The 12,018-nt window shown below is 36.2% G+C and overlaps 1 protein-coding gene across 1 annotated transcript; it reads right to left on the bottom strand.

Annotated features, from left to right (window-relative positions):
• Positions 1-479: 479 nt before the first annotated feature.
• Positions 480-4,675, bottom strand: LOC149239339 (uncharacterized). Its single transcript, XM_089369835.1, has 3 exons — positions 4,574-4,675; positions 2,630-4,454; positions 480-2,080 (listed from the first exon to the last, which is right to left on the bottom strand). Exons 1-3 carry the CDS (start codon positions 4,673-4,675, stop codon positions 480-482), a joined length of 3,528 nt encoding a protein of 1,175 aa, XP_089225961.1.
• Between the last annotated feature and the right edge of the window lie 7,343 nt (positions 4,676-12,018).

Genomic DNA, 12,018 nt, shown 5'->3' with positions numbered 1-12,018 from the left:
TCCTTTGCAACCGAGTCACCTGTCTCTGCTCCAGCACGAACAGCAGACCTCCTTCCCACTCTGGGCGAATATGCAGAGCTCCTTCCCACTCTGGGCGTATATGCAAAGTGACTCTGAGTCCTACTCCCGCTCGTCTAGCCTCAAGTATTATATATGCCGCTCCCCGTCTACCATCACAGAAGCGCATAATTCGTCCATGCAGTGATATAACCCCGCGCAACCATCTTCCCCCGGTAGTGTTAGTTATTGCCCAAGCCTGCTCATTATTACACGTTTCTGGGCATGGATCCTGATGTGATGCGAGCCCTGCCCTCCTGACGCCACCACTCTCCCACCACAGTGCCTGCCCTGCAAACGTCCTTGGGATGAGCAGATATTCATTCCGCCATATTAACATTTGTGCACTTCTATTCTTCAGACCCCCAATGTCCTCATAAATGCGCTTGTCGTTTCCATTCAACATCATTATAGGAAGGCAGCTAAGCAGTCCTATCCACCCCATTCGCCTCATGATTGTCTTGTCGTAATATAGCTGCCAGGTCATGCCAGCGCGGCTCCTCCTGCAATGCCACCCAGCTTCCATCCAACATCCGTTGCAATCCTCCACATGCCCAGTTGGCCAAGTAATCAGCCGCTCGATTGCCTCTTCGTAAAACATGATTGATTGTTATATAATCAACCCGCCTCATCTGAACTTCGATATCCTGTATAATCGCAGCCGTCCTCCAGCTCTTGGCTACGTGATCCCAGGTTTTACCCCCCTGTAATTTTCTTAACATGTCAATTACCAGTTGGGAGTCTCCTTCGATAGCTAGGTTCCGATATCCATTCCTCGCAGCAATTCTAATACCATGATAAATTCCCCAGAGCTCCGCCTCATTATTGGACATTTCACCACCCCATTCAGCATATGCCCATAATGAAATGCCCCTGCTATCACGGAAAATACCACCCCATCCTGCGTCCCCAGGATTGCCCTTTGACGCACCATCAAAGGACAATTTAATTCGGTTGTCTCCTGGGAACCTAAAATGATTTGGACTCTGCACAGTATACCTACTAACCTTATCAGTGGTAGGATATAACATGGTACAATCAATATTCAGTTGGGCGACTATTCGTTGCTCTTCCAAGTTTAGTTTCCAATCCTCCTCCCGCCAAGTTTCAGACAAGACCGTCTCTTTAATCGAGCGGCATACCTCATCCCAGATTCTTACTACATGACAACTTCGATCTTTAAAAATGCGGCGGTTACGTTCTTTCCACACCTCCCAAATAACGAACCCAAGCGCCAAACTCCATATCCTCCTAACCAGTCTGCTATGATAATTACCTTTTCCCCATTGTAAAATAGTATTCCTTATACTATGAGGATCCCGATTCACCTGCCCAAAAAGAACTCGTAATTCTTCCCACAAACTCTGCGTATACAGACACCTATTAAGCAAGTGTTCCTGGTTCTCGAAATCATTATTACATAGATAACACCGAGATGGGCCAAACATTCCTCGTTTCTGCATATGATCCCACGTTAAGATCCGCTCTCGACACACTAACCATGCGAAAAAAGTTACTTTTGGCCACCATTTAGCTGCCCATATCTTTTTCCAATCCACTGGCTCCTCCTCGCAATCCTCCTTGGTGAGCCAATAATAAGCTTCCTTAACGGTGAACATACCTTGCGTGGCCTTCCCCCATCTTAGGATATCATTGCCTGACCGTAACTTGATTTTCCTCGAATCTAATTCTCTGCTAAACAGTAATTGAGTCTCAGGACTGATTCTCTGACCCCATTCCGTCGGTCTTTTCCATATCCTCCATATTGCATTCAGATCAGCCGGACTCCAGTAATCCTTAACATATACCATGCCCTGCTGTTGTGCACCTTCTTGAATGTCATAGAAATTGGGGTTTCTTGCCAACTTCTCACGTTGCTGCCACCCATCCGTCCAAAACCTAGCTAGGTTACCTTCTCGAATTTCCCAAAACGCAAAATCTCGAACCAAATCTTTGTTGGTTCTTGCTAGCTCCCAGATTTGGGAACCGCTTGGAGTGTCTTCTATCCGTAGACGACCTTCCACTGAGCACGGCATATTGTATTTTAGATTCCAGATGTGTTTCCATATATCCACTCCCCCCTGCACCCACCTCCACCATAGCTTCGCTCCTAAAACCTTATTCACTATTTCCAAATCTCTAATACCTAGGCCTCCTTCCTCCTTCCTTCTGATTACATGCTGCCATGAAACTAAAGTCCATTTTCTTTGCTGTGTTGGACCCCCCCAAAGAAATTTACCCAAGATTTGTCTTAATTTACAAAAAACTCCCTTAGGTGCAGACATAATTGACAAAGGGTATATAGGAATGGAGAGCAAAACAGATTTTAAAAGAACAACCCGACTTGCTAGATTTAGCATTCTAAACGACCAATTATTTAATCGTTTCTGGATTTTATCAACTAAATATTGCCAATTATTTATTCGCTTGGAATTACTATCTAACTGAATACCTAAGTATTTTGTAGGTAATTCACCCTGTCTAAAACCTAACACGCGAGTTAAATGAGCCTTAACAGTTTCAGGGGAGTTGAAAATAAAAGTACAAGATTTATCATTATTAACCGCCATACCTGAAGCGTCCATAAAACCGTCTAAGATATGTTTGAAGCCCCTTACCTCGCTTAATGAGGCCTCACCAAATAACATCAGGTCATCAACAAACTGCTGATGCGTTATGATTAGATGCGCCCCCCATAATCTAAGACCTTTGATTCTTCGGTCCCTGACCCCCTGTTTAATTTTCCGGCTCAATCCTTCCATTGCTAATATGAACAGGAAAGGTGAGATTGGATCACCTTGCCTGAGTCCCCTTGTGGCGTGAAACGGATCAGTAGGTATGCCATTGAGTAGTATGGAGAAGTTCGGAGTGGAGACCAAACTCCTTATCCAAGCTATCCATCTGCTGTCAAACCCAAAAGCCTGGAGAACGGCTTGGAGATAGTCCCAATTCAAACGATCATATGCCTTAGATAGGTCAAGCTTCATAAGCATCCCTTTCATCTTTCGTTGCTTTAAAGTATGTATTACCTCTTGGGATACTACGATACCATCCAGAATTTGCCGACCTTCCACAAACCCGGTCTGTTCAGGCGCGATCAAATTAGGTAGGAGGGGTTTCAGCCGTTTCGCAATCACTGTAGATATTATCTTATAGATTACATTGCATAGGGCAATGGGTCTAAAACCCTGTGGTTCTTCAGATGCATTACTCTTAGGAACCAAAGTAAGAAAGGTGGAGTTAATACCTGGCCAGACTTGTTGTTTGATCCTGGATTCCTCCACTGCCTCCAGGATTTCTTTTCCTATAAAATGCCAACTCGCCTGGAAGAATTCAACGGTGTATCCATCCGGTCCAGGAGCCTTATTCTTCGCCATGCTCATCACAACCTCTTCTACCTCTTCCATAGTGGCTGCCCGCATTAATGCCTTGTTCTGATCTGCTGTAATTATCCTTGGTATCTCGCTGCATATATTATTAATGGCCTCCCTCCTATCCCTATGAGTTTCCGTGAGCACCCCCTTAAAATAATCCACTAGAGTATTTGCAATACCAGCCTGCTCTACCTCTCTTTCACCCTCCGCATTCCTGATAGAGAAAATTCGATTCCTCTGTCTATGTTGAATCATAGCTTGATGAAAAAATTTTGTATTCCGTTCGCCTACCCTTAACCATCGCACCCTTGATTTCTGTTGCCACAAAATCTCCTCTTGTTGCCGACGTTCCTCCAACTGGCTGAGAATCCGTGCTTCCTCTCGACTATTATGTTCATCTCTGCCGTCCAAAATTATTTTCTGCTGGATATCCTCCATTGCGCCTTCCAGTCGTTGCTTAGCTTCCAAAATGTTCCCAAATTCTTTCCGGTTCCATTCTTTGATTCTCTGTTTCAATTCTTTAAGCTTCAACTGAACGGTATGCATTCTCCCTTTTCCTCTCCTAGTACATTGACTCCACCAATTTTCCATTTTTTGAATGAATTGTGGATCCCTTAACCAAAAGGATTCAAAACGAAAAGGCTTTTTCCCTTTGATCTGCTTAATATCCACCTCCAAGCGAATGGGCCAATGATCTGAACCAATTGTAGGGAGAATTTTGGCTTCAATAAAAACATCTCTATTCAAAATTTGCTCTGATAATAAAAATTGATCCAATCGAGAGGCAATCTGACTCTGCCCTCCTCGGCGATTATTCCAAGTATGTACACCATTGATCGTATGTATATCTACTAATCCTAGATCCCTGATGACCTCATTAAACGCGTCCATACTCGGATCTTCTCTTCTGACTCCACCTCTCTTCTCCCCTAGATGTCTAATTAAATTGAAATCCCCCCTATTAACCATGGCAGATTCGGAATGAGAAGTCGCATAGCACGGAGGTTTCTCAAGAAATCCTTCCTATCATTGTTATTATGAGGTCCATAGACCCCTGTGAACAAAATTCTGTCTCCCATCCCTACGAGTCTAAACCGACCAGAAAGTATTCTGGGAAAAGAAAGCCAATGCTCAAAAATTACCTCCTCAGGATTCCACAGAACAACCAATCCCCCTGCTGTCACTGTTGCATCTAAAGCCATGACCTCATACCCTAACTTCATTTTCTTGACAATTGCCTCCATCTGTTGACTATTTACCTTCGTCTCCTGAACTACCATAATACTTCGCTTATCTTTCGCCACTCGCTCCTTCAGGTATTGTTGTTTTCCTTTACTATTAAGTCCACGTATATTCCAACTAACAATAATCATTTAAAACTTTCGGGGAGTCGGAAGAAATACCTCTGACAGAGGTATCACCCGTCCAGAATTGACCAGAGTCTCGCCCACTGCTTGGATGGACTCATTCAATGTTCGTCTACCTTTTTTCCTTCCAGGCTTACCTTGAGTATCGCCTTCCAGAATTTGGGAGTCCTGAGTGTCATGCATCACCCTGGGTTCCAAGCAGCCCACCATCTTCTCCTTATACCGTTGAAAGGTTTCCTTGTATAATTGTTTCTCTTTTTCTGGAATGAACCTCTCGTCTAATTTTTTCCAATCCATAAGCAACTTCTTCATGAGTATTTCTTCCTCGGTACCCACTTCTTTGACAACTTCCTTCCCCTTCTTGGATTGATCTAAATGGTTATCATTTCGTGCCTCCTCCTCTCCCTCAGTCGCGCGACTGGGGCTTCTACTTTTCCTCTTTCCATCCTTAATGATTTCCATCGGCGCAACCACATTACCGTCCTGAGTCTGTATAATTGGATTGATGTCATTGCAATCTTTCCCGTGATGTTCGTCGTCTTCCTGAGTTTGAAGAATATTATATTGGTTATGACTTTCTGGTACTACATGCCTTACCGGGGTGGGGATTTTAGGATTCGCAGGCGCAGGTTGCCTGCGCCTCTGAACCTCTTGAAACTCCGATGCGTCCCCAGCGGCTTTGGCAGGCGGTCGAGAAGCCGTTGGCATATCCTTTATCCCGTTCTGTTCACTACTTTGTGGGCAGTCCATTGCGAGGTGGCCATAAACATGGCAGCGTCGACAGCGAAATGGTATATGTTCATAATCAATAGGCTGTTGCCAAATTTCATCCTGATACTCGAGCTCCATGGATGCCGGTAAAGTGGGTGAGAAATTGGTATATAAATAATGGAAAAATTATTAATTATTTTTTGGATTTCATATATTTTCATTTTTTTATATAGTTTTAATCTTTTTATTTGTTTTCTCTTTCTATATACTTTTACACATTGAGAATGCTACAACAATTATGAATAATTTATGTATTTTTTATATTGTATCACAACTAATATAGTCTCAAGATATAATACTTATACATGAGCGAGATTAGAGTATCCATGGGAGATATGACAATGGTTTTTTGTTTTTTGGGTTTTTTTTTCACTTCTAGTTCATGGATATTCATGGTTAGTGGATCGGCTACGTCCAAGTTTGTTCAACGCCAGGGTGGACCCCACCCGAAGGGGGTCACGCCTCTTAGTTTATTTACTGACCTAACCCCAAGAGCTTTCGGGATTCGACCCTGGACCTCCCATTGGGGAGGCACTTGATTGACCAATTGAGCTAACTCTCAGGAGTAGAAATATGACACTGTTATATTGAAATATTTTTATTTTATTTTATCTACTATCACAACTAATATACTCTCAAAGATATAATATTTACACATGAGCGAGATTAGAGTATCCATGGGAGATATACAGTGTTATATTGAAAAAATGTTGTTATAGTAGATGTTATATTGGATAGTGCTTATAATTCTGTATAAAGTTAAAGAGTCATCAATCGTTTTTATAGGAGAGTAGTTGATGTTCTTGAAGGCGGTGTCGAAAACTTCAATGAACAAAAATATGAACGCGGTGATGTTAGTGAACTATTTGATGGTCAACTCGATGGTTCGGAAGATACCATGTAACCTGCAAACAAAAAAGAAAAGATAATTATATGTTCTCAATGTGATTTTGTGCGGTAAATAATTTACCTTTTATCAAAAATATGAATATGTTTTCATTTTAAGAAGATGAATTAGATGTTATATAAATTATTTTTTATGTGGTTTAAAGATTATTAAAAATTATGAATTTATTAAGATAGAGTATGTATATTGCGTAAATTTTAATAATCAAATTATTACATATAGGAATACTTTTTCTAAAAAATAATTTATATTTCTATAATAATTAATTTAAATTTAAATAATTATTTATATTAAATATTTTGAAAAAATAATTAATATTTATTATTTTTAAATAAAATGAAATAAAATTTGTATGACAGTTGTTTATATTTTTTGAACCAATAATTTGCAAGAAAGAGTGTTATGAAAATTGACGTATTCACTATCAATTCAAATTCATATAATTTATTGAAAAATAAATTTATTCTTATTAATTCAAAACCTTATAAATTATGTACTAAAAATAATATTTTAAGATGAAAAACATTGTTAAAAGTGGGAAAAAATAACAATAATAATTTTTTAAATGTAAATTTATTGATGGTTTGAATAGTTACTCATTGTGGTCTATCATTAAATGTAGTTCTAAATTTCCATAGTTTTGCATGATCAAACTTCGTCATTGTCTCATCCTTAACAATGATCGTGTAAATATTTCCTCTAGACCCAAAAACCTCAACCAACACAGCGAGCAATATTTACAAAGCTATAGCTTCTTTAATACACCATAAGAGCACTCATGACAATACCCATTACAGTACCATCTATAGTGGAGAATTCATTAAGGCATCTATACATACATGATCATACATAAATTTTGATAGGTGGTATGCATCCTATGACTCTTCCTTCACCTAGTTGCCACCACATATATATACAATATATGCTAGAATACAATGTAAGCATGGTCGTTTGAATTGTCAATTTTCAATTTGAAAACCCGCAAATTGAAATTTGAATTAGAAGCTCACACTTCATTTGAAAGAAAGCTGCAATGAGCCAACGAAGATTTATATTAATGGTTGTCCTTCATTCAACATTTTAAAATTTGAAACTGGCAAGATGGGGAGATCTCCATGTTGTGAGAAAAACAAAGTGGTCTAAACCAAAGAAGAAGATGCCCACCTCATTGGCCAAATTTGAGCTCATAGTGATGATGCAAGGTGTTGCCTTCCTAGGACCATAGTTTTCATGTGTCGCCTATGATTTATTCTTATTTAATGGAGCTACTAATAAAGTAAAATGAAGGAGATCCATATGACCGAGCCATTGCTCGCTTCTCGGTTGCCTTTGTAAATTATAAGGTAATCATCTCCCTCTATAATTACCTTTCTTGATTTTATTATGGCTTCTATTTATCATTAAAAAGTAATAATTGTGTTCATGCTACTTATGTGTGGCCTCAACTGGTGCCATGAATTTTGGAAGCTTTCATGGTCCAGGGCAAGCAATGACAAAGAGTGGCAGAAGAACCAATGACAAAATTTCTTGTATTGGAGGAGGTTTTCCAAATTAGCCCCTACTTCTCAGGAAATATGTATTTTGGAGGAGATGAGATCAACTTTCTTGAAATCACATTGGGTGGTCTCTTGGCATTTGTGAAAGTCCTAGAGAAGATTACTAATTAATTTTTAATAGATGCGAAGAATATGTCGTTGTTAAGTGCATGGATGAATATATATAGATGAAAGTCTTGGATGAGGTATGCATAACCTTTGTATATGCACGTATATGGAAGTTATGCATATACAATATATGGACATACATAAAAGATGCACATATACAAAAGTTATGCTCATACTGAAACTGCGCATATACAGAATTCACAGAGCTTCTATATATGCATGTCTTATGTATTGGATATCTTCCATTTAAGCCCAACTTTCATATATGCATATACAAAAGTTGCGCATATAAGGAATATATTTTCATATAATGAAGTTGCGCATATACAGAAGATATATGCATATATGAAAGTTTCACATATGTGAAAGTTGTGAATATATCAAAGATATGTATATCCTTTGTATACATGAATTTCTGTACATGTGCATATCTTCTGTATATGCACAACGTTCATAAATGTGAATATTATATGTATATCTACAACTTCTGTGTATGCATGTATATTCCATATATGCACATATAAAAGAGTTTTAAATATATAAAAGTTGTGCGCAACTTCCATAATATGCATATATGATAGTCTTTAAATATGCACAACATCTGTATATGTGCATATATTTTGTATGTGTGCAACATCTGTATATGCATGTCACAACCTATGTATATACCCATACCTTTCTTATATGCACATATAGAAAAGTCACGCACAACCTATTTAATATGCAGACACCATAGTTTCCAAATATACATAGCTTATATATATGAAAATATCTTTTGTATATGCACAACTTTCGTATATATGCATAACTACAGTATATGCAGAATTTCTGTATATGCATATCTTCTATTCATGCATATATCTTTCGTATATTCACATATACCATATATGTGCGTCAACTATATATGTGAAACATCTAGATATGTGCGTATATGGAATATATCCACATATACCATATATGTGCATCTACTATATATGTGAAACATCTGGATATGTGCATATATGGAATATATGCACATATATGGAACAAGCGAACATATACGATTGTTGTGCATATACAAACGATATGTCCATATACAAAAAATGTGCATATATGGAAATCGCAAGTCTATATAGGCACATCTTTTTTATTGCATATCTTCTATATATCCATAATTTTTATATGTGTGCATATTTTTCACATATGCACAATTTTTGTATTTATGCATATATGGAAGTTGTGCATAGATAGAGGATATGTATATACGGAGATTGATGTTGTGCACAACTTATGTATATGCATAAATTCCTAATATTCACTTACATAGAAGTTTTGTATACACAGTAAATGCACATATACACAAGTTATGCATATATGGAATATGTGCATATACATAATTTATGTGCAACTTTAGCCACTATATATGCGCGATTTCCATATAGGTGGAGTTTCTATGCATGTGCAACCATGGTATATGTGCATATATGTTTGTGATACATAGGATACACTTATACCAAGGTCGAAGCTATGCACAACTTCCATATATGGGCATATATTTTGTATATGTGCATCTATCGTCTATGTGCAACTTCTATACATGCACATATACAGAAAATATGCACAAATAGAGAAGATGTGCATATAAGAAAGTCACACAACTTCTATATATGTGCGTCTTATGTATCAAATATTTTTTGTATATGTGCAGCTTCTATATATGCGAATATCCTCTGTATGTCTGCAACTTTACTATGTCTATATATCGAAGTTGTGCACATACAAAAGATATGGGCATATACAGAAGCTATGTATATACAAAGGGTAAATTTTTTCACATGTATGTGCATATACAAAAGATATGTGCTTATACGAAAGTTACACACATACGCAAAATTTGTAGATAGAAAAGTCGTACAACTTTTATATATGCACATATTTTGTATCACATATTTTCCATATATACAAAACTTCTATATATATGCATATGTTTTGTATATTTGCAAATACAAAATATGCGTATACAAATGTCGCGCATACATGAAAGTTGAACATATACTGAAGATATGTGCATATATGGAAGATATGCCTATATATGGAAGTTGTTCATATATGGAAGATTTGCTTTCACTTCATCTATGAAATTATTTGAATCACATATACTTCTCTACTTCTTGAGCACGAAGACAATTTGAGTACTAGAGGTGTTACTAAGAATGTATGATAAGAGAGACATATCTAAAATTTCCCTTTGTGGCTCTTAACATAGAAAGAATTTCTTTCATATGAGACATGTAGATGGAACATCCTACATATTAAAAATTTGGACCTAGAGTTGACAACATGGCATTGATTAAAAGACTTATTTCACACATGTTTATTCATAGCATAAAATAACCTCACTTCATTCTAGGTCATGGTCATCAAGTTATAATCCAATTCCAAATTGGAATGATTAGCTCACTCTACATATAATAGTAAAGTGAATTAACCACAAGCATCATCTTTTTCCAATGACACCTCACTAATATCAAGTAATATGCATATAAATGAAAAATAATTCCATGTACATTACAAATGCACCACTATGATGAATGCATACATGTTGGTATAGTAAAAGAACATTCATGGATTGAAGAATGATATGACACCCTTGGCCAATTACATAATTGGTTTTCCTACTGTTAATTTCAAGAAAGATTTACGAGTAATAAAAACAAGTTGCTCACATCTCGATGGTAAAAAATAAGCTTAGCTCCTAATAAATCAAAATAATTAAATAAAATTCAAATTTAAATCCTTTAAATTAAACATTTAATGTATTTCAATTTATTAGTTTTATAGCAATGTCCACCTAGTTTGTGGAAAATGACATTAACCCAAGAAATCAATTTTAACTTTCTGTTATAATATTTTTCAATTCTTTAGCTTTAATATATTTTATATTTTATTAATAGTGTAAAGGTGAGATGTGAGATCCAAAAAATATATGCATATTTGTAATAATGCATTCCAAAGTCATTATTATTGGTATTCAATTATCAAGTAATAACTATAATAGAAATTCAATGTACATAAACAAATGTAACTATGAATCTTTCACAAACTTTTAACATAATTTGCTTAAACAGTGACTATAATTTGAGGTTACATTTAAACTTTATATTTCATAAATAAAAAATAAACACAGATTCTAAAACCATATCATAACATTTGAATAATATATATATATATATATATATATATATATATATATATATATATATGTTAAAAATTAAAATATAAAACAAAATTAAGTTACATTAATAGTTGTCATAATCTTTAAATATTTATTTGCACTCTTTTCACATTAAGATTTTTTTGAAATTTTTATTAAGGTAATATTTTCACACTTTGTGTTTCCTTTAGCGTTGATTTAATTCAATATATATATACTTGAAATAATTCATGTTGATAATAATTAAATGTTATATTTGTTCTATGTGAGACAAAATATAATAAAATAAAATAAAGTGAGATGTCTACAATTATGTTTTCATTGTTAAAATAATAATTGGTATTTATAGCTTGCACATGGTATTGGATATATTGTTTTGGAACCATGGTTTTCGTTGCACATGGCGTTATGCCCACATTGGAACAATCAACATTTGGGATTATGACTATGGACTATCTTAGAAGACCACACACCATACCCACCAATAAATTAAGATTGAAGTTCAAATATCAACTCAACCATAATCTTTAAGAGCCCATAATTGTTGATGAAGGGGAAGAAGTAAGCCCTACTAAGACTGAAAAGAGGACACCTTCAAAGAAACTCAAAATAGTGTTTGCACATGAAACTAGTAAAGGAAAATAAACACTAGAAGCCCAAAATACTATTGAGAAAAGGAACATGA

Source organism: Pinus tabuliformis, chromosome 8 (assembly GCF_031772625.1).
Source record: "Pinus tabuliformis cultivar Carrire ecotype Pingquan chromosome 8, CPIR1, whole genome shotgun sequence".
NCBI classification, from domain to species: Eukaryota; Viridiplantae; Streptophyta; class Pinopsida; order Pinales; family Pinaceae; genus Pinus; species Pinus tabuliformis.
This window is presented reverse-complemented; position numbering and strand designations above follow the sequence as displayed.